Below are 24,409 nucleotides of genomic sequence, written 5' to 3' on the forward strand. Positions count from 1 at the left end.
CTCCCGGGAAATTTAAAATTGTAATTTAGTAAACTAAAAAGGCCGTATTGGCATGTGTTGCAATGTTAATATTTCATCATTGATATATAAACTATCAGACTGCTGGTGGGTAGTAGTGGGTTTCAGTAGGCCTTTAAAACAACAACAACATTGCTATTAAAAAGTCAAACATACAAAAAAACTTTGTGTTACTTTTTATATGTGCGAAAAATGCTATCCAAATAAAGTTTTATTGAACTTTAAAAGTGACATATGCCAAACCAATGGGGATGAATGGGGTTATCGTGTAGGATGCAGGGGGGTTACGGCGGCACCTGGCAACCCCGCAGCCCGTCCTGACCGCTGAAAAACTTGTTGTTGTCGGGGAAAATGGCGTCAAACGTAGAAGCCCCGGAGCGCTGGTACCTCGCCCTACTCGGCTTCGCGGAGCATTTCCGAACCTCCAGCCCTCCCAAAATACGCCTGTGCGTGCATTGTCTCCAAGCCGTGTTTCAGTTTAAGCCGCCACAGAGGATTGAGGCCCGTACGCATCTCCAACTGGGCTCGGTTCTCTACCACCACACCAAGAACAGCGAGCTGGCCCGCAGCCACCTGGAGAAGGCGGTGAGCGGGCTTCATGAGCTAGGAAAGAGCGGGGATGACGCTGCGGAGCGGGATGGTGTAGGCCGCAGGCTGGGAAACAACGAACCGCCTCGGACTTTTAGGAAACTGTTGATTTACCATATATAGCGTTACTCTACATTTATTACCACCATTTGTTGTATCATCTGCACAGCTTTATTATCAGACATTAGTCCCAATTTTGCCGCTTCCATTCTTTAGCTTCTGTGCAGAATTAGCTGCTGAGTGGGATTCTAATTGCAGATAGCGCCAACAATGTCAAACATGACACGAATAACCCTTGTGTCTTTGCTGTTTTGCAGTGGTTTATTTCCCAGCAAGTCCCTCAATTTGAAGATGTCAAGTTTGAAGCTGCAAGCATTTTATCTGAACTATTCTGCCAACAGGTAATCATGTTCATCTGAGGTACATTGACTATTTTCCATGCCATGTTCATGCATTCATATATCCAGTGTTATGAAATTATCCAAATTTCTCGGTATAAGGATTGATGACAAAAATGAACTGGAAACCTCATGTAAAAAAATATACAACATAAAGTAGCGAGAAACACATCAGTAATGAATAAAGCAAAACATGTTCTAGACCATTGGTTCTCAACCTTTTTTCAGTGATGTACCCCCTGTGAACATTTTTTTAATTCAAGTACCCCCTAATCAGAGCAAACCATTATTGGTTGAAAAAAAGAGATAAAGAAGTAAAATACAGCACTATGTCATCAGTTTCTGATTTATTAAATTGTATAACCGTGCAAAATTTTGCTCATTTGTAGTGGTCTTTCTTGAACTATTTGGGGAAAAAAAGATATAAAAATAACTAAAAATTTGTTGAAAAATAAACAAGTGATTCAATGATAAATAAAGATTTCTACACATAGAAGTAATCATCAACTTAAAGTGCCCTCTTCGGGGATTGCAATAGAGATCCATCTGGATTCGTGAACCTAATTCTAAACAGTTCTTCATAAAAAAAGAAATCTTTAACATCAATATTTATGGAACATGTCCACAAAAAATCTAGCTGTCAACACTGAATATTGCATTGTTGCATTTCTTTTCACAGTTCATGAACTTACATTCATATTTTGTTGAAGCATTATAAAATAAATATATTTATAAAGGATTTTTGAATTGTTGCTATTTTTAGAATTTTTTTTTAAATCTCACGTACCCCTTGGCTTACCTTCAAGTACCCCCAGGGGTACGCTTACACCCATTTGACTATTGGTTCTTAACCTTGTTGGAGGTACCGAACCCCACCATTTTAGTATGCGCATTCACCAAACCCTTCTTTAGTGAAAAATATATATATTTTTTGTTTTAAATTCACCGCAAAGGTATATGTTTTTTTACTGGTGCACAAAATGATCCGTGCGTGAACATCACCTTGTTCAAAGAACAAAAGCAACACAGTAGTGCATGAACTCACAACAAATTAAACACCTGCAAACTAGAGGGAACATTGTTTGGGGGTATCCTGATACGCCAATAGGGAGAAGTTTTTATTCACACGATGAGCCGGGGGTCTCCGCGGCGGAGGCTCCGCCAAACCCCTAGGGTTCGATCGAACCCAGGTTAAGAACCAATGTTCTGACCAAAAATCACTTCATATTCTCTACAGCTCGCTAGTGTTACCATATCTGAGTTATTGTGCAGGAATATGGGGAAATAACTACAAAAGTACACTTCATTCATTAGCTGTTACAAAAAGATCAGTTAGAAAAATAAATATTGTTGAATATAGAGAACATACAAACCCTTTATTCATTGAATCGAAAATGCTGAAATTCGACGACACAGTGAATTTGCAAACAGCTAAAATGATACACAAAGCAAACTACAATTTGCTACCCAAGAATGTACAACTCAAGAAGAGAAATATAATCTTAGAGAAAAATGTAATTTTAAACATTTGTACGCACGTACAACACTTAAGACCATCAGTATGTGGAATTAAATTATGGAATGAATTAAGCGAATGCATCAAACAATGTATCAATATGATCCACTTCAAGAAACTATTCAAACTTAAAGTGTTTCCAAAGTAAAAAGAATAAGAACCATGATAAACATTTTGAATTTTTTTCATCCATCCATTAATCTTCGAGATAATCGTAATCATCTCTCCATATGAAATATAATTTACTACACTAATTATTATTATTTTTTTTAATTGTTATTACTGATGGAGTATATTGTGTATACATTGAGAACAGTAAGTGAACAAAAGTTTTAGCAACTGCTATGGAAAGGAAAAGGAGTAGGATTAAATAAGCTCTGCTTCCCCCTACTCCTTTTCCAACATGTTGAAAAGAGAAACTAGAAATTGTGACGTATCATGTTTTATGCATGCATGTTCCCAATAAACTCAAACTATATTTACCTTGAGTTATCACGCTGTTCAAGCACATGAATATATTTAAACTAAAATTCTATTTCCAGAATTTGGTGGACTCTGCAAAGCCTCTTTTGCGCAAGGCCATCCAGATTTCTCAACAAACACCATATTGGCACTGCAGGCTACTGTTCCAGCTGGCGGTATGTATCTTACGCATGTAATTTTGTATATTGATGATAATGTGGCCATTATATTGTATGGAAAAAGTGGCCACTGCTTCCTGTTTCCATATAGTGAAACCTGTGCTGTCATTTATCTTACCGTATTTTCCGGACTATAAGGCGCATTTAAAATTATTTTTTCCCCCTCAAAACTCGACAGTGCGCCTTATAACCCGGTGCGCCTGATGTACAGAATAATTCCTCAAAGCAATTTTATTTGGTACATGGTGTAATAAGTGTGACCAGATCCGTGTAGACTGCAATATGATGGCAATATGACTCAAGTAAACATCACCAACATTTTATATGTTCCATTGAAAATACAGAACATTACACACAGCGCTCAAAAATCTATAGAAATGTTGTAGTACAACGTTGGTAAGCTATGAAGCTGCACCGCTTGTCGGCGCATTAAACATACGAGTATTATTATGGTGTGTGTATAAGGTAAGACATTATCTGGTGTTTTGTTTTGCAATATTATACAAAAGTAACTTTTGGATCTGCATAAATCCTGAAAAATTGCGCACGTCTGCCTTTGAAGTCCGTGAGCACACCGTAGTGGATAAGCTTCTTTTTCTCTATCTTCTTGTTATGGGACATTCATCCTCCACTGTTGCCTTTTCTAATATAAAGTAGTGTAAAGTTCTTACTTATATCTGTCAGTAAACTCGCCATGAAAGCGCTAAAACATACCGGTGTAGTGAGTTTACATTATTCAATCAAGGAACTTTAGTTATTAGAGTTCCGGTCGCACAGTGTTTCACGGGACACATTTCCGGCGTTGTTTTTTCCGGATGAGGAGATTCTGCTCCGTTCTTGATTTAAGTGAAGTCTAAATGTCTTTAAAACAGTTAGCTCCATCTTTTGACACTTCTTCCACTCCCGTCCTTGCACGCTACAATAAAGATGACGGGAAGAAGACGCTGTCGAAGGTGAGCCACATAAATAAGACCGCCCACAAAACGGCTCATCCTGAAACGACTGTCAGAAAACGTCTTGAAGATGAGCTGTAAAACATAATCTATGCAACATTTTAAACAAAGAGCCACCATTACATGTTATGTTAACCATAAGGAAGTGTTACACATTTAGAGAAAAATAAATAAATAATGTGACTCCCTTTATGTTGATTGGCAAGACTAAATTGTCCCTAGTGTGTAAATGTGAGTGTGAATGTTGTCTGTCTATCTGTGTTGGCCCTGTGATAAGGTGGCGACTTGTCCAGTTTGTAGCCCGATTGTAGCTGAGATAGGCACCAGCGCCCCCCCCCGCGACCCCAAAGGGAATAAGCGGTAGAAAAATGGATGGATGGGTTGTCTTGGGAGTAGGGAAGATTTTTTTTGAACTGACACCATTTAGGGCTGGGCGATATTGCAAAATAAATTATCACGATTAATTTTTTCATATCGTCCTATTTTTATTAATTTCACAATTTATTTTTTATATTAAAGGTAGTGTTTCCCGATACCAATATTTTGGTATTTGTACCAAAATGTATTTTGATACTTTTCGGTACTTTTCTAAATAAAAGGGGACCACAAAAAATTGCATTTTTGGCTTTATTTTAACAAGAAATCTTACGGTACATTAAACATATGTTTCTTATTGCAAGTTTGTCCTTAAATAAAATAGTGAACATACAAGACAACTTGTCTTTTAGTAGTAAGTAAACAAACAAAGGCTCTTAATTTAGTCTGCTGACATATGCAGTAACATATTTTGTCATTTTCCATTCTATTATTTGTCAAAATTATTAGGGACAAGGGCTCGAAAATTAATTACTAATCTATTTGTTCATTTACTGTTAATATCTCCTTACTTTCTCTTTTAACATGTTCTATTTACGCTTCTGTTCAAATGTTATAATCACTTATTCTTCTGTTGTTTGATACTTTACATTAGTTTTGGATGATACCAAAGATTTAGGTATCAATCTGATACCAAGTCGTTACAGGATCATACATTGGTCATATTCAAAGTCCTCATCTGTCCAGGGACCTATTTCCTGAGTTTATAAACATAATATTAATTTGAAATAAACAAAAAAAGATTTTCTGATGCAAAACAATATTGATGTAATCATAGTAGAATATCAAATATATATGCTCTTGTACTTGGTATCATTACAGTGGATGTTAGGTGTAGATCCACCAATGTCGTTTGTTTACATTCAGGTACGGCATCATTCGCGGTGACGCCAGTGACCTGCGGTGTGTAGTGAAGCATGTTTAGCTATTCCTCGTCCTGCACGGATGATATTTGTAGAAAACATACTTTATTTGTCACCAAGGAGGCGAGGATTAGTGATTTAGAAGTAGCTAAAACACTGCCGATTGTGGATGGACGTTCGGCGTAAGCTAGCCAGCCATGTCTTAAAGCACCTCTTCCTGAGGGTGTTTCAGTGTCATAACTTCACCTTTATCGTTAGTTTTTAAACCAAAATGCGTCCGTTCTCCCTTTTCTGTCTACACACTGTCTACTTGTAAGTACTCCGTGATTGTGCGCGGCCAAACATGCTCGCCTGTTCGTAAACCAGCAATGACACGACGTGACGACGACGACGACGACGGGGGGCTGGGGAACTGATACTTTTTAGAGGCGGTTATAGTACCAAATATGATTCATAAGTATCACGGTACTATACAAATACCAGTATACCGTACAACTCGAGTACCTACGCATAAAACATGTTTAATAATTATTTCAGGAACAAAATGTTTTTTATCCACAAACTCAAAAATCGTTTCAACCAAAAGTGTCTGCAGATTTTTTTGTGTATCTTATAATAGAGAAAGGGAGTCTTTGCAGACACAACATATTTAGAAAAAAAAAATACCTTTTTCCGTTAGTGGGTGGGTTTATTTTCCCAGTCACAAAAACATTAGTGCCTGCAATTCCGCATTCAGGGCAGGATTACTATTGAGCTGCAGTGAGAGTAAAGTTTGTCACTAAAGCCGCTGCTCCTTCACAATGTTGTGTTTCAAAGCACAGTCTGTGCTAGTGTTCGTCATATTTCTTTATTTTGTTCTTCTGGGCTGCACTTCCACCTGTGTAAGAGGGAAGAGGCACAACACGAATTGAATTAATGGCGTTGTGACAAGCTTGACTTTCGTGACCGAATCTGAGGTCGGGTGCGCACACGAACACAAACACTTTCACAAAAAAACATGCAAACAGGCAAAGACACACACACACACACACACACACACACACACACAGGATCAGGGTCAATAAAGGCGGATTGTTCCGTGCAGGATAATACCAAGCATTGTTGCTTTCCTACTGTTTACTACTGCAGTAACTTCTAAGAGACATTTCTGTCATGTTTGATCAAGGTAAAAATGCAAACAGCTGATCACCGCAATCAAACTCAAATTAATTGCGATCATGATCATATAATCGTTAATCTCTAATAATACTGCCACATCTGTATGTGATGTGATGTACCTAAATGGTACCTGAAACATGTCTATGCATGTTCTTAGTCATCCAAGTCATTGTCATCTCAGGGCATTCAATCCACCGCAACTGGACTGTTTGGTTTCTCTTATAAGACATGTTTCTCCTCTAGGCTTTATCAGTTTGTGCTCATAGACTTAGATTGGTGAGATCTAGTCAATACCCCAAATATTTATACGAGGATGTTTCGCCTTGAGAGGTCCGATAATATCGAGCTGCCAATATTATCGGCCGATAAATGCTTTGAAATGTGAAAAGGTTTCAATAAGTAAAATGTATGACTTTTTAAAACGCCGTTGTGCGGAGTGGTACATGGACGTAGGGAGAAGTACAGAGTGTCAATAAACCTTAAAGGCACTGCTTTTGCGTGCCGCCCCAATCACATAATATCTACAGCTTTTCACACACACACGTGAATGCAATTCATACTTGGTTAACAGCCATACAGGTCACACTGAGGGTGGCCGTATAAACAACTTTAACACTGTTACAAATATGCGCCACACTGACAACCCACACCAAACAAGAATGACAAACACATTTCGGGAGAACATCCGCACCGTAACACAACCTAAACACAACAGAACAAATACCCAAAACCCCTTGCAGCACTAACAATTCCAGGACGCTACACCCCCGCTACGCCTTACCTACCCCAACCCCGCCCAACTCAACCTCCTCATGCTCTCTCAGGAAGAGCATGTCCCAAATTGTCCATATTGTCATTTTTTTTTCCAGAACTTGAGTTGATTTATTTTGGAAAACCTTGTTACTTTTTTTAATGCACCCAGCGGGGCATGCCAACAAAATTAGGCATAATGTATTGATTCCACGACTGTATAAATAAATAAATAAATGATAAATGGGTTGTACTTGTATAGCGCTTTTCTACCTTCAAGGTACTCAAAGCGCTTTGACACTACTTCCACATTTACCCATTCACACACACATTCACACACTGATGGAGGGAGCTGCCATGCAAGGCGCCAACCAGAACACATCAGGAGCAAGGGTGAAGTGTCTTGCTCAGGACACAACGGACGTGACGAGGTTGGTACTAGGTGGGAATTGAACCAGGGACGCTCGGGTTGCGCACGGCCACTCTCCCCACTGCGCCACGCCGTCCCTATATATATATATATCGGTATCGGTTGATATCGGAATCGGTAATTAAGAGTCGGACAATATCGGATATCGTCAAAAAAAGCCATTGTCGGACATCTCTGGTTTCGCCCTATTGTAGTGAGAAAAACAACCGTTTTGATGCAAACGAGCAATCCTATCTGTTAAAGCCAACGACAGTCGTTGATGTGTAATTTCCCCTCGTTAGCATTGAGGTATTGTGTGGCAGAACGATCGCTGTGGATTGACGAGAGAAACTGGAAATTGTGATGTATCAAGTTTTATGCATGCATGTGTGAAATAAAGTCAAACCTGCTAAGGCTTACATTCAGTGGCCAGCAGGTGGTGGTAGGCTCTGGTCTCATTAAAAATTTGAAACCAGAGGTCCAGTGGGTAAACAAAGCATTTGGAGTGTTTTTTTTTATCATTCAGCTTGTTCAGTGTGCCGTGAAAGCCGCTGACCGGGGGCAGACAAGTGCCACCGTGCAGGAGGCGCCACATAGCCTCCATGACTGGCTCATGTTAAATGGTGCCAGGCACTTGGCCTGCTGCTGTGTTGTGGCTTCTTTGTGACTGACTTGTGAGGCGTTCAACCCTGTTGTCCCAATGTCTGCTTGAAAACAAGATGGCAGCTGCCCTACTTAAGGGCTTCCTACAACTTTGGGACAGTTGCCATTGTGACCTTTGCGATGCAGGCGCATGTCCAAATTCTCAAAAAGTGTTGTTTTTCTACAGCAACTTCACACACTGGAGAAGGACTTGGTGTCGGCATGCGACTTACTGGGCGTCGGAGCAGAGTATGCCCGCGTGGTGGGCTCAGAATACACCAGGTACATCTCATTTCCATTTTTAGAATATAATGTAATGTTTGTTGTAGTTTCGAAGGCATGAAAACATTCAGAGACTGGCCTTTTTGCTCCACATTTTATATATGTAGCCTGTTTTTTCTGAGTACATATTGTTTTTTATAAAATGTGTACTGGCACAGCACTATTTAATTAATGTTGCGTAAATGTTGGCTGAGTTGTAAAAAAAAAAATGCTGACATGACGCATTTGTGTCTTCAAGGGCGTTGTTTCTCCTCAGTAAAGGAATGGTGAGTCAAATTTTTTTTTTTTTTAATTATGTTTGCACCTATTTTTGTTGTATTATTTTAACTTCATACTTTCTGTTACAACTGAGTTCTTATAAATCATACATTTTTACTGCTATTTAATTGTGACTTCTTTGTAATGGAACAACCTTATTATCAGTAAAAGACTAATTCCAACGGAAAAGAACACACACATAATAAAAAGGAATACACATAACATCTTTTGGCCTATAACATTTACTTTTCTTAGAAAACAAAAAAATACTATCCTAAACTTGTTTTTTTTTTCTCATTAATTATTTCTCAACTTTTTAAATTTTTACAATACTCTTATAAAATATAAATTTATCATTAAATGAAATGAGTATTTCTGTGTAATTAGAACTTTTTTAATTGTAAAATTGTCTTTTCTAAGCATGTTATTCTTGTATAATTTTTTATTTATCATTTAATGACATTATTCTTGTATAATGGCAACTTTTTTAAATTGGAATAAAATAACATGAAATAACATCGGTGTTTCTCTAAATTGTACAAGATTGATGTAAAATATAAAAAAAATGTTTTTCCTTATAATAACTATTTTCACAGTATTATAACTTGTCATAAGTAAGCTGTTTTTGTCATGAAAAATAAGCTTTCTTTAAATATTCCGTCTTTTTAATTTGCATCACTAATTTGTATAAGAGTTGTTACTAAATTTATGATTTGTATAACCTTATTCCCTTCACAACTATAATTACATAGCTTCCAATGTTTAACGTGTAATAACGCACATTAAACCATACAATTACATTTTACACAACACGTTTTGAGTGTGATTATGTTTTCCTTGCACTTATAGCTACTGCTAATGGAGAGGAAGCTAGGGGAGGTGCATCCCCTGCTTACGCTGTGTGGAACCATCGTAGAGAACTGGCAGGGAAACCCTATCCAAAAGGAGTCCTTGCGGGTCTTCTTCTTGGTCTTGCAGGTCACACACTACTTGGACGCTGGACAGGTGGGAGATTCATTCTGGTATAACTGGGATACATTGCTAGATTGTTAAATAAGATGGTTTTACTGGTAGCAGGGGATATTTTTGTAGAATCCCATGTATGCGTTCCCTCAGGTAAAGAGTGTTAAGCCGTGCCTGAAGCAGCTACAGCAGTGCATCCAGACCATTTCTACACTCCATGACGATGAGATTCTGCCCAGCAACCCAGCTGACCTCTTCCACTGGCTACCGAAGGAGCACATGTGTGTTCTTGTATATCTAGTAGGTATTTTTGAAATGTTTTAACCATGTTAAGTGAATCATTGAGTGTGGTGACCGCTAATATGGAGAATATCCTCTTAACAGGTGACTGTGATGCACTCCATGCAAGCGGGCTACCTGGAGAAAGCACAGAAGTACACAGACAAGGCTCTAATGCAGCTAGAGAAACTAAAAAGTGAGTCTTCCTGACCTGTTCTTGTACATTTTCCAAACAATTACGCAACATCGCCCTCCCTTACTCTTTGTGCATCTTTGTATTTTTGCAGTGTTGGACTGCAGCCCGATCCTTTCTACCTTTCAAGTCATTTTACTGGAGCACATTATCATGTGTAGGCTCGTCACAGGCCACAAGGCCACTGCATTACAGGAGGTATTCCGTTTCTCTTTCCTTGCTTGTTGTGATACTTTGAGGATTGGTGAAAAATGAACACCCAATTGACACTTACTTTGTATGTCTCACTTGTATTTTATTATTTATCTCTACTCATGGTTCCTACTATTTTACAAGTTGTATTATTTTTATTTTCCAACGTTCCTCAGATGAGCCATCTGCCTCAGGGGTTATCGGACGTGCTTGTTGGGGCGCTTTTGTGTCAGCGTCCTGGTGGCTATGGTCTGATGACCTCCTGGTGCAGATGGCTCCAGTGATAGTGTTTACTCACATGTCTCCTCTGTACTCAGCCATTCTTTCATTTGTCCGTATAGTTGCATGTGTGTGTTTGTTTTTGGTATCTGTGTCCGTTCGTACGTATGTGATAATGTGGGATATGGGACACCGGGGTATTGTTTTTAACTTTGTAAATCACTTTGCGTTGCATTTCTTTTATGTATGAAAAGCGCTTTATAGCTAAAGTTTGATTGATTGAGGTGTGCACATTCTCTGTGTCCAGATATCACAGGTGTGTCAGCTTTGCCAACAGTCTCCCAGGTTATTCACCAATCACGCTGCTCAGCTTCACACGCTATTAGTGAGTATTTTCTACCTTCACTCTCAGGGCATTTGAGTGTCTTGATTTTCAATATTTCATTTACTGCTAAGGTTAATTTTTGACCAGGATTGGTTGTTGTATTATGATTTTTAACAAGTATTGGAAAGTATTATGAATAGGAGATTTTCAGATATGCCAACACTCTTTACCCTTTTGGCCAATCCGGACCCTTTGACATCCATTGTAACCACATACTCATAATGTAGTATTACTTTAATTCTAATTCCTCTTATAATGATTTTCCCTATACCTAATATCTCTAAAATACGTTTTGTGATGTAACCCTCCATAAAGCCAGCAGGGTTCAGCAGAGCTTCAGCTCATAGTTTTCCTTGTTTGGTTCTTTGAACGTTAGTGTGGTGAAACTGGAATAAAATATGAACATATTTCATTTTTATTTCACTTTTTATGAGAGGGAGACTTAAGGATAGAAAGGGCGAGTTTTTTTTTTATGAATTAATTTTCAGCCATAAAAGTAATGCCTCAGGTTATCAGTTGTTGGCCTAGTCAAGGTTGTAATACCGTCTTAAACATAATTGGCTTAGAGCAGGCCTGGGCAATTATTTTGACTTGGGGGGCAAATTTAGTAAAAAAAATGTGTCTGGGGGCCGTACATATATTTTTAGGAACACTAATACAAAACCTCACAATAATGCCTGATTGAATGCTAAAACACTAAACACCCAGAATGTACATGACAATAAAGAATGTGATTTAAAATATTAACTTTTTTTTTTTTTTTTTTTTTTTAAATACAATATTAACTATGAACCATAAAACACTGAATATTGACAACAGATGAACGTCATACCCCCTCTCAATCGACATATTTTACAATCAAGCAAAACGCGACAAAAAGGCAACAAACGCAGCAAAATATGAATGCCAAGGGTAAAAAAATAAACCCTCCTACAATCTGATACATCACTAAGCTTTAAAACTTTTTTGTAAAAATCTCCTTCCGCGTCTGTCCCTGACACCAGCATTTCAGGCTCTGGAAACGCTCCCCACCCACACTGCTTGGTGCCTCATCATGCTAAAGTGCAGATTCGAACCATTGAAATACTGTGTAGTTCAAGACTTACTGTCATTTGAAAACATCACTGCAAATCATAATAGCAGCTACAGTTTCAATCTTAAAAATCTACAAAAAATAATTTGGGAATGTCCAGCGGGCCAGATTAATGAGTTTAACAGGCTGCATGCGGCCCCCGGGACTTAATTTGCCCAGGTCAGGCTTAGGTGGTAGAGTGGCCGATCAGAAACTAGAAGATTTCCTGGTTCAAATCCAGCTTTAACGCACCTTGTTCAAGTGCCACCCACACTGGTGTAAATGTTGCGTAGCTGTAGATAATGGGTTTTCGATATAAATCCCTTTGAGTCACTAGAGGAAAAAGCGCCAAAAAAATATAATTTACTTCACAACTACACTCCTCTTTGCACTAATTATATATTTAAATGTTGTAATACTGTGTATATTTAGTTGTTTACCGAATGGAACAAAAATAGAAAAAAACTTTTTTAAAGTCAAGAATATAATATCATCTTGGTTAGATCAGTTGAAAAATTCTCAAGCAAGAGGAACAAACTACAAATTAAAATGTTTATATTGGTACATTTTATAGCAAAGACCTTTTCAGGACCAAAGGGTAAAACGTGTAACCATATTCATGTAATAGTGATCACAATTGTTCAAATGTTTCCTCTGTTTTACAGGGCCTCTACTGTATCTCAGTTAACTGTATGGATAATGCAGAGGCACAGTTTACGACAGCGTTGCGGGTGAACACATTTCACATACTTTACTTTGGCTCATCCATTTCATGTCACACATGCAATGTTCATTTTTGACTTTAATGTTCAATCTCTGATATTTTGCAGCTCACCACACACCAGGAACTATGGACTTACATTGTCACCAACCTGGCCAGCGTCTACATCAGGGAAGGAAACCGACATCAAGAGGTTAGACAGGAATGCTGTTAATAATTTCAGAGGGGTGGTTTATTTTTCTTTTCTTAAAAAGTTGACTATCAAATCATACCTAAAGAGTAATGTGTAACATTTTAGGTTTGATTTAGTAGTGTTTTTTACTGTGTGAGGCAGTCTCAGGGATGAACTCTAGTCGGTATTACATTATTTGCCCACCAGAGAGCGCTATCAACAAGCAAGCTGCTCAACTCCCTGGTTCCTATAAAGCAGTGGTTCTCAACTGTCTTGGCTTGGGGACCCACCAGCATCTCTTTTAAAAGGGACCCTGTTATGCACAAGCAACTTTTTTTACCTAATGATATCTGCTAATGTGTATTTGGGATCTGCATAAGTCCCAAAGTTTTGAAGTGAAACCATTAAGGCATTGCAGAGACATTTATAAAACCATTTTGCCTTTCTTCCTACTTCCTCCAAACGGTCTGTTTGAAATTTTGTTCAAGTGTGATATTTTGTTCAAGTGTGACGTCAGGGGATTATCCATATATGGCAGAATTTTACCCAAACATCCTTGCCCGAGTCAGCCAATTTATATTATGTAAAACTGACTGTGCTACAATATCATGTCCATGATAAACCCAAAGAAGGAAAAGGCTCTGGCTTTTGTGTGCTTTAACCAGCACAAGTCACTACCCAAACTTTCATCTTCGTCTGAAGTAAAAAGTGCATTACTTTTTACTTTTATGATTCGTGGCAATGTACCTTCAACAGTGAGGAAGTCGCTCAGAGTTTTTGCAAAGATTAGCCCTGCTTTAATCCAGACTTTCACAAAAAGATGGATTTTCCCAAAAAATACTGCTTTTAATGGCGGGTTTGGTGACAACTATCTATGGAAATGGAAGAGACAATGAAACTGTAAGAAATAACGGAAGTTAAGAAATGTGTGAATATGTTGGCAATGTCAGCCCAAGTTGTTGTGTAGCTAGCTTTGCCTTCTAATGTAAGACAACAGCATCACCGTTCCCTGGCACAATAAAAGTGATCTTCCTTAAAACAACTTTCGATTGGATCAGTGCCTACTGTGTTTAGGCAGTGGACCCGTTAGTAATATCATTTGTTATTACGTTAACGAGCCTTGAGAATGACTATGTAGCGCGTAACATAGCGAACTGCAATATCAAGACGCAATGGAAGTGACAGCAGATCGGTCCACAATGCCTAAGGCAGAAAATTGAGAAAGGTGTAAAGAACAAAGTCGAAAAAGTAAGTAAAGTGTGACCACTTTTTCAGTCGTGAGTAATTTTTTTCAATTATACTTATATACAATGTTCATTACACCGTTTTCAACTGTCTCCTCCAGCCACTTGGTCTGTCTGTGAAACTTGCTCTTCTGTCACTTATTTTTTGTCTCTCACTTCCTTTGTAGCTTTAAGTTGTCCATCACATCCTTTTTCTACTGCTTATCCCGTTCGGGGTCGCGGGGGGTGCTGGAGCCTATCTCAGTTGCATTCGGGCGGTAGGCGGTATACACCCTGGACAAGTCGCCACCTCATCCCAGGGCCAACACAGATAGACAGACAACATTCACACACTAGGGCCAATTTAGTGTTGCCAATCAACCTATCCCCAGGTGCATGTCTTTGGAAGTGGGAGGAAGCCAGAGTACCCGGAGGGAACCCACGCATTGTTTTACGGCTTTATATTAACGTGTTGTGGCTTTTGCAGTCATACAGTTGTAGGGCTGGGCGATATTGCCTTTTTTTAATACCGCGATATTTTTTAGGCCATATCGCGATATACGATATATATTACGATATTTTGCCTTAGCCTTGAATGAACATTTGATGCATAAAATCACAGCAGTATGATGATTCTGTGTCTACATTAAAACATTCTTGTTCATACTGCACTAATATATGCTACTTTTAAACTTTCATGCAGAGAAGGAAATCACAACTAAGTCAATTTACCAAAACTGTATTTATTAAACAGTTATTAGCAGGTGACTTTTCAAATGATGCTACATATTAGCAGTAATGCTACTTTTGGTAGCAACGCTTGTGCCCCACACATGACAATTTAAAGTTGTCTATTCGACATATTCCTGCTTGAAGCCGAACCACCGCCAGACGATGGACCCCGTGCTGTTTTCCTTGGGAATTAGTTCTTCCTTCATTTGTTACGAGATCCGCACCTTCTTTCTCTGTAACAACCCGCGAGCATCACAGCAAATGTTAGCCACGCCGCGACCTCTCCGCTGGGCGAGGGCGTGACAGTAAGTGACGTATGAATATGCGCCCGCTTGTCTGTGAGGAGACACAGGAAAGAGGAGAGTGTAATGCCCGCAGCTGCGTGAGAACGTCTACTCGAATATTACGATATAGTCATTTTCTATATCGCACTGGGACAAACCCGCGATATATATTGTATATCGATATATCGCCCAGCCCTATGCTGTAGCTAAAATGTGTTGTGTTGTGGCATTTGCATTTGTTTTGACCTTTCTCGAACGCCATCATTTTAAGTTTTGACGCCACAGATGGGGAGACAGACCTCTAATAACTAGGCCACCTACTCAGTGGCCTAGTGGTTAGAGTGTCTGCCCTGAGTTGTGAGTTCAAACCCCGGCTGAGTCATACCAAAGACTATAAAAATGGGACCCATTGCCTCCCTGCTTGGCACTCAGCATCAAGGGTTGGAATTGGGGGTTAAATCACCATAAATGATTCCCGGGCGCGGCACCGCTGCTGCCTACTGCTCCCCTCACATCCCAGGGGGTGATCAAGGGGATGGGTCAAATGCAGAGGACAAATTTCACCACACCTAGTTTGTGTGTGACAATCATTGGTACTTTAACTTTACTTTAGTAACGTTTAACGTCCTAATAATTAGAAGTGCTCAACTTCGTAAAAAGTCTGCCGCTCTTCAATCCAATTTTTTATTTTTTACAAGTATTAATAAAAAAGATTGATTGCCTTTTAAAGCGATGCTCGATCAATAAATATCATCTGGAAGGCCAACTTGCCGTGTACCCATCGATGTAGTAGCATCTTAGGAAAATAAATCAATAGATTGTTGTAGTTGATGAATTGTTACACTACTAATTATTACATTGGTGACTTCCAGTCTTGTAGAGTGACCCATAGTTGCCAACAGGAACGCATTTTAACCCCTGAACAAGCCCGCACCCTTGACGTTCTTTAGACACCCTCCCGCGTCGTCCAACTGCTATCAACCTGCAACGTATAACTTAACAAAATAAATAGCGTTAAGCCTGGAATGTACTCTCGCATCACGTAGTTTGCATATGCAACACTGTTAAGCTCTTCCCCCTGCAGATCTTCCCACAGACCTTGACATGCACGTCAAAAAAGAGCAGTAATTAGTCAGGTAGTTACTATTTCATTTCTGGTGTTTTCTGCTCGGAAGAATCCAAACAATACTGCAATCTCTGTCATAGAAACAATGGATAAAATCGAATAGGGTTTAATTGAGCAAATATGTCAAACTGTACAAAACTACATGGGTTGCACAGCCCACCTTCACAAGCGTCTTTTCTTCTGGTTTGGAAGCAATGTTTAGATTAAAAGTGTTGTTTCATAGCTCCAACATTAAAGTGGGTGTCACGTTAGACAATTGTTAACTACTACACACAAGAAGGTCTCTCTTTAAAGAAAATAGTCAAGAAGAGATGTGGTTGACCAAACAGGAAAACAATGCCCCCTTGGGCTTTGGAAGCAAATTGCAAGACACGGGCCGACTTCTGTGGAAGAGCTATAAACTAACTAAGAGGCCGTCAAAGGGGACGCAAGCTATGTAACGAGAGTATATTCAAGCCTTTATAGTTGCTCACAGAGCCGGCCGGGATTTAAGTAATTTGGTTTTTTCCCTCAGTTCTTTTTTATCCAGGGTGACTTGGTCCCTGTGTTTGTAAACAATAACAAAAATGTGTAATATTTTCTAATAAGAACATGAAAAAGAAAAATATTAGTATAGTATATATGCTGACACGAGGTAGTGATAGTGTTGATATTTGGTCACATTGAAGCTTTAGCGGTTAACATGGCTTCTTATGTCATTCTGCTTGGTGTCTAGAATGTTTAGCCTTCATTTGCCCTCTAGTTGGAAGAAACATACTTTATTTTCCACCGTGAAGGTGAAAATTCAGTTTGAAAAAAACTTGCTTCGCACTGAGTATGGACATTAGCCACACTGAGACAAGTTTGTTGCTGCTTTTTCATCAAATTCTAGTCGGTGTTCTTGCATCCTCCTTAAACTCACGCACTCCCAGTATGTGTGGAAATTTTTGCTTACAGGAATTAGTCCATTTTTTGTGGGTTTTTTTTTTTAGGATAGCAGTTATTCACCTTCCAATTACAGTACAATGGTATATAATTGTAAATAAATAAAGGTTTATATACTTGTAAATGGTTACTTGAATTCCATCCATTACTACTGCTTGTCCCTCTCGGGGTCGCAGTTGAGCTGAAGCCTATCCCAGCTGCACTCGGGCGGCACAGATAGACAACATTCACACACAAGGGACAATTTGCATATGTTTACATAACATTATAAACACAATCTGTTTTTTACTGCATAAAGCCAAATATGTTTAAAAGTAAATTATAGCATATTGTTCTTTGTGTGCCACACTGAGACAAGAATATGTTGATTGAATGTCTAAAAGTATCATGTAAAGTAATATTCACTCTTTATTTTTTCAGCTTTATGCATGTTTATGCATTTTTCACATCCTTGTTTCTTTTCCTTCTTACGTCGCGAACAAAAGATTCATTGATCTTGTAATGGCAAGTAGTAGATAATAGCTCATAGCTAAGCTAAGCTAAGCTACCTTCTTTTAGCATAGTAAGGAGGGGATTCTTCTTTTTTCCGATGGTAAGCAGTTTCCTTTGAGGCTTGGGTTCTGTGCCAGAAGCCTTAGCAGACACAGAATGTTTAATGAACGTCGTAGTGCTTCAAAATGAGACCTGATGTGCTTGAGCCAATAAGCCCCTAGAACAGAGAACATGATTGGTCCGCCATGAGCCAATAGTGTGCAGTTTATGATGTCACGTGGGCAAGCAGCTTCAATACGTCAATACTTAGTAATTAATTATGGTCTTAATCGAACACCAGAAATAAAATAACTAGTTTTTTCAAACACATGTGTAAGCTTAGAAACAAGTTACTCACAAATGCATATCAGGTACTAAAAGAGCCTTTAAAAATGATGTGTTTGTGAACGTCACATCGCTACCAGACAAAGAACCAGTTGAGAATCACTGCAAAACAGGACATGTGTAATGCTCGAATGAATCTCAGGTAAAACAATCCACACTTGAGGTTATCCGGGAGATTATTAGTGAAAATCACTATTTAATTTAGCAATATTTTACTTAATTTTACTTTCTCCTGCAGTTGTACAGCCTCCTAGAGAGAATAAACCCAGACCACAACTTCCCAGTCAGGTAAGATCGTGTGGAGTTTATTTTTAATAGTATTTCAGTCACTATTAGTAGAATATTTATCAATATGCACAGTCCATCTAGAAAGTATTCAGTGCTTTACTTTTTCCACATTTTATGTTACAGCCCTATTCCAAAATGGGATGAATCAATTTTTGTCAAAATTCAACACTCAATACCTTATGTTGACATTGTGAAAAAAAATTTCTAGACATTTTTGCAAATAAAGAAATATCAAAACTAAGAAGTCACAGGTATAAATGTATACACAGCCTTTGGCATGAACCTAAAAAGTGAGATCAGGTGCATCATGTCTCAATTGATCATCCTTGAGGTGTTCCTACAGCTTAATTGTGGTAAATTCCGTTAATTGGACATGATTTGGAAAGGCACATACCTCTCTATATATAAGGTCCCATGCTTGACAGTACTTGGGAAAGCACAAACCAAGCATGAATTCAAAGGAATTGTCTTTAGACTTCCGAGACAGGGTTGTCTCGATGCACAAATCTTGGGAAGGTTACCGAGAGATATCTGCTGCCTTGAAATTCCCATTTAGCACACTGGCTTCCATCATCTGCAAACAGAAGAAGTTTTGAACAACCAGGACTCTTGTAAGAGCTGGCTGGCTTTGTAAACTTAGCAAAGGGCCCTAGTCAGGAATGTGACCAAGAATCTGATGGTTACTCTGGCAAAGCTACATCATTCCTCTGTGAAGAAAGAGAACATTGTGGATGGACAGTAATCTCTGCAGAACTCCACCAATCATGCCTGTATGGTAGTGTGGCCAGAAGAAAACCATTCCTTCATAAAAGTTTCCCAAAATGTACCTGAAAGACTATCAGACCACGAGAAACCAAATGTTCTGGTCTGTTGAGACAGAGATTATTGAATGCCAGGCATCATGTTTGGAGGTAACCAGGCACCGCTCATCCCCAGGCCAATATCCCTACAGTGAAGAATGGTGGTGGCAGCATCATGCTGTGGGGTTGTTTTTTCAGCTGCAGGAAATGGGAGAGTAGTCAGGATAGAGGGAAAGATGAATGCTGCAATGTAGAGAAACATACTGGATGAAAACCTGCTCTAGAGCGCTCCTGAACTCAGACTAGGGTGACAGTTCATCTTTCAGCAGGACAATGTCGCTAAGCACACAGCCAAGATATCGAAAGAATGGCTTTAGGAAAACTCTGTAAATGTCCCGATTGAACATCTCTGGAAAGATCTGAAAATTGTCTTGACGCTTCCCGTCCGACGTAATGGAGCTTGAGAAGTGCTGCAAAGAGGACTGGGTGAAACTGCCCAAAGATAGGTGTGCCAAATTTGTGGCATCGTAAGACTTTAGGCTGGAGTTGCTGCCAAAGGTGAATCAACAAGGTATTGAGCAAAGACTGTGAAACTTTTTCACATTGTCATTATGGGGTTGTGGAGGTTGCCTTCCAAGGGGTTCTTCGGACCACCTATCATCATCATTAGAGCATGATTCAACTTCACAACAAAGTTGTATTTTTTCTAATAGTCTTTTTGTGGATTTGTGGCAATTGTCTTTTTTGTCTCGCTTCAACGCTTCTCCAGCTCCAATTCCCATTCCAACCCCTTTCTCCTCCCGGCTGCTGCCTTATAACAGAGCGACAGGTGATTAGATAACCAGGCCCAAGTGGGCCATCTACGCACCTGTCGCTGATTTCGAAGCTGATCCTGGCACACCACGCTTCGCTGCAGGCCAAGCCCCCTCCCACAGGAGTGTTGTGTGTAGAATTTTGGGGACAAAAATGAATTTATTTAATTTTGGAATAAGGCTGTAACATAAAATGTGGAAAAGGTAAAGCGCTGTGAATACTTTCTAAATGCGCTGTAAATAATCTAAATAGTAATGTATTCATTAAACTAGATCACTATTAAAGTATCTCTTATTGACACCTGCACTAATCTAGTAAGTTCAGTACAAAAGTGATGTGTACATTACCTGTCTATACTTGGCATTGTTGTTGTAAGTTTCAGCCAACTCTTCTTTAGATTTTGCAGCAATTTTCTCGTGTTGAGTGCAATATTTAGCAGTAAGAATGCAACTGAAGATGTAATAATTACATTTTATATTTGTCATATTTGTGTTTGTCCAGCTCACATTGCCTACGCGCCGCTGCCTTCTACATCCGGGGACTGCTCTCCTTCTTCCAAGGCCGCTACAACGAGGCAAAGTATGATGTCTTTTTATAGTCGGTCTCATTAAAAAAAAAAGTCAACATTTTACACACGCATACTTTTTACATTTGTGCTGTTTACTTCTGTAGACGGTTCTTGAGAGAAACACTCAAGATGTCCAATGCTGAGGACCTGAACAGACTGACCGCCTGCTCGCTTGTTCTGCTGGGCCACATCTTCTATGTACTGGGCAACCACAGAGTAAGACCAAATGACTTCATCACAGTTTTTATGGATGTTTGAATGCTTGTGACTGCTTATAATTAGGTGACATTTTGTCATTGCTTGTAAGTTCTCCCACCCATATAATACAACATAATTTGTTTGTTGCATAATGCTACCATCACTATAATGTGAGTTATTGTAAGAATGCATAGTGTTTATTTCCTCAAACCCTCGCATTCACTCTAATCAATGCTGTACTGCAGCTAATTGCTGTTTGCAATGGTTTTCCTCTTGAATAACGTTATATTACACCTGAATAACACTCCACAACTAGAGGCGTTATTCAATTTTCACTAAGGGGAACAAATAGCAGATGGCTGCATTTGCCTTTACAAATACAGTATTTGTAAAGGTACCATACATACCTAAATAAATGTAGCGTAATGTTGTTTGCCGTGTCGCACTTTATAAGTATTTTAACAGTCACTATGTTTCCATACACTTACTGTAATTAGTCTAATATAGGGTAGTACGGTGTACCGGTATTGGTATAGTACGGCGTTACTGTTGACTCATATTCGGTACTATACCGCCTCTGAAGCGTACCGCTCCACCACCACCCCCCGTTCACCCGTCGTCCTCACATCATGACATTGCTGGTTTTACGAGCAGGGGAGCATGTTCGGCGGCGCACAATCACGGAGTACTTACAAGCAGACACGGTGTGTAGACAGAAAAGGGAGAACGGACGCATTTTGCCTTAAAAACTAACGATAAAAGTGAAGTTATAACACTGAAACGACCTCAGTAAGAGGTGCCTCTAGACCAGTGGTTCTTAACCTGGGTTCGATTGAACCCTAAGGGTTCGGTGAGTTGGCCTCAGGGGTTAGGCGGAGGTCAAGACACACCCGACTCATCGCGTAAATAAAAAATGTTCCCTATCGGTGTATTATGGATACCCCTAAACAATGTTCCCTCTAATGTTCCATCTGATTTGCAGGTGTGTAATTTGTTGTGGTTCATTTTGTGCATCAGTAAAAAAAATATATATATAACTTTGTCTTGAATTTGATAAAAAAAAAGTTTTATTTTTCACTAAAGAAGGGTTTGGTAATGCGCATATGAAACTGCTGGGGTTCGGTAGCTCCAACAAGGTTAAGAACCACTGCTTTAGATGATGTCAGCATGCGCAGTCAGCAGTGTTTTACCTACATCTAAATCACTAATCCTGGCCTCCATTGCGACAAAGTATGTTTCTTACAAGTATCATCCCTGCAGGACGAGGAATAGCTAAACATGCTTCACTACACACTGTAGCTCATCGACTTCACCGCTAATGACGCCATTCCCGAATGTAAACACCATTGGTGGATCTACACCTGACATCCACTTTAATGATACCAAATTCAGGAGCGTATTTAGTCGATACTACATTGATTTTCTCTATATTTTTATTGTCTTTGTTGTTTTAACATTTATATTATGTTTATAAACTCAGAAAATACGTCCCTGGACACATGAGGACTTTGAATATGACCAATGTATGATCCTGTAATGACTTGATATTGGATTGATACCCAAATGTGTGGTATCATCCAAAAATAATGTAAAGTATCAAACAACAGAAGAATAAGTGATTATTACATTTTAGCAGAAGTGTAGATAGTACACGTTAAAAGAGAAAGTAAGCAGATATTAACAGTAAATGAACAAGTAGATCAATAATTCATTTTGTACCACTTGACCTTAATAATGTTGACATGTTGTTACTGCATATGTCAGCAGCTAAATTAGGAGCTTTTGTTTACTTGTCTTTTACTATTAAAAGACAAATTGTCTCGTATGTTCACTATTTTATTTAAGGTCAGACTTGCAATGAGAAACATATGTTTAGTGTACCCTCAGATTTGTTGTTAAAATAAAGCCAGCAATGCAATTTTTTGTGGTTCCCTTTATTTAGAAAAGTATTGAAATTCATTTTGGTACCAGTACCAAAATATTGGTATCGGGACAACACTACTCTAATTTCTCAAATCGTGCGGGGGTTTTTTTTTGTATTTTCACACCTACATGTGAAGTCCAAGTGTCCATGCACTCTCTTACGTGACTATTGGTCACACGCCATGTTCTTCTCGTACACTGGGGGGCGCTTATCTCCTTTTAGCGTGTTGACATATGAAGTCACACTAAGCATTTGCTCCTCCATACAAGTAAACAGCTTAGCTCTGTAGTACCTGATGTCAGCTTTAATATTGGCACATATTACATATTACACGTCTAATGCATATGCTGATGTTACATAGCAGGTAGCATCAAGGAATGATCTTACGAACATGACACCACTACCAAGAATGTATGGGAGTGGATGAAGGTCTGAAGCAAACAAAGACCGGCGGCAGAGAGATTTTTCGAAGGAATTTTTGGACAATTCCTTAAATAAATAAAACAAAACTTTTGAAGGTCTCGGAGATCATTCAAAAGAAAAGGCAGTTTGTGCCCTGGCCAATACTCTTCCAGATGAGGGTTTCTATTGTTCTGGATTATCTTGCCAGTTGTGTGAAATACAGACATAATGTTCATCAGTTTTGGAGCGAGCTATGTGTACGCTAAGAGGTACTATGTGTACGCTTTATTATACCTGCTTCATTCTCTTTCTTCTTATTCGTATTTCGTTCGGGAGTCTCATTTCCCTAGCTACCTTGTTAAATAGATCTGTTTTTTTTCTCCAATCGATGCACTTTAAAATGTTTTGTTCTTTTAATTTGTGAAGCAATAAACAGTCTCCTCTTCATTACAATTGCTGCTTATGTTGTGTTTTAATGATATCTTGCTTTCGGGTTGAGACTGGTGCATGCGCGATACCAAGGGTCCCCTACGGTGGTTTTTAATCGCATAATCCAGGTGTGGTAGTCCGATTTTTCAAAAATGTAACACGATCATATTAATGTGTTTCGATGGGTTGTAGTATGCTTATTTAGATCTGATTTATTTGACAAATTTGACTAGTTTAGTGCATGGCCACAAACTGACGCACGCAAAAAAGAAAAAGGGAAGAAAACAAAGAAAACTAGCAAGAAATTATTTGCAGAGTAGGACAGAGCGGAATGAAATAGTACAAAATAAATACCGTATTTTTGGGATTATAAATTGAACCGGCCGAAATTCATAATGAAGAAGGAAAAAAACATATATAAGTCGCACTAGAGTAAGTTAAATTTTTGGGGGAAAACACCAAGAATAGACATTTGAAAGGTAATTCAAAATACATAAAAAATTGTTAACAACAGGCTGAATAAGTGTGTTATATGACGCTTTAATAACGAACTCAGAACGTGCCTGGTATGTTAATGTAACATATAATGGTATGTGTCATTCAAATAACTATAACATATAGAACATGCTATACATCTACCAAACAATCTGTCACTTCTAATCGCTAATCTCAGTTTTTATAAATTATCGCCAATGTTGAAATGATCAATTTTCATATTTACGGAATTAGTAGCGGGTAGCATCTTTTTTTCCACAGTGCACTTCTGCCATGACCC

At 38.8% G+C, this 24,409-nt stretch overlaps 1 protein-coding gene across 1 annotated transcript in view; it reads left to right on the forward strand.

Moving 5' to 3' along the window:
- The first annotated feature begins 324 nt into the window (after positions 1–324).
- mau2 (MAU2 sister chromatid cohesion factor) overlaps positions 325–24,409 on the forward strand; it is a 30,273-nt gene continuing 6,188 nt past the window's right edge. The window contains exons 1-15 of the mRNA XM_061888668.1: positions 325–603; positions 924–1,007; positions 3,063–3,158; positions 8,499–8,593; positions 8,832–8,859; positions 9,701–9,856; positions 9,968–10,114; positions 10,199–10,289; positions 10,381–10,484; positions 11,005–11,082; positions 12,820–12,885; positions 12,985–13,068; positions 18,451–18,500; positions 20,615–20,692; positions 20,786–20,897. Coding sequence (XP_061744652.1) covers positions 370–603; positions 924–1,007; positions 3,063–3,158; positions 8,499–8,593; positions 8,832–8,859; positions 9,701–9,856; positions 9,968–10,114; positions 10,199–10,289; positions 10,381–10,484; positions 11,005–11,082; positions 12,820–12,885; positions 12,985–13,068; positions 18,451–18,500; positions 20,615–20,692; positions 20,786–20,897 — 1,503 coding nt within the window. The 5' untranslated portion in view covers positions 325–369. The remainder of the gene's footprint in view (positions 604–923; positions 1,008–3,062; positions 3,159–8,498; positions 8,594–8,831; positions 8,860–9,700; positions 9,857–9,967; positions 10,115–10,198; positions 10,290–10,380; positions 10,485–11,004; positions 11,083–12,819; positions 12,886–12,984; positions 13,069–18,450; positions 18,501–20,614; positions 20,693–20,785; positions 20,898–24,409) is intronic.

Source organism: Nerophis ophidion, linkage group LG26 (genome assembly GCF_033978795.1).
Source record: "Nerophis ophidion isolate RoL-2023_Sa linkage group LG26, RoL_Noph_v1.0, whole genome shotgun sequence".
In the NCBI taxonomy this organism is placed as follows: Eukaryota; Metazoa; Chordata; class Actinopteri; order Syngnathiformes; family Syngnathidae; genus Nerophis; species Nerophis ophidion.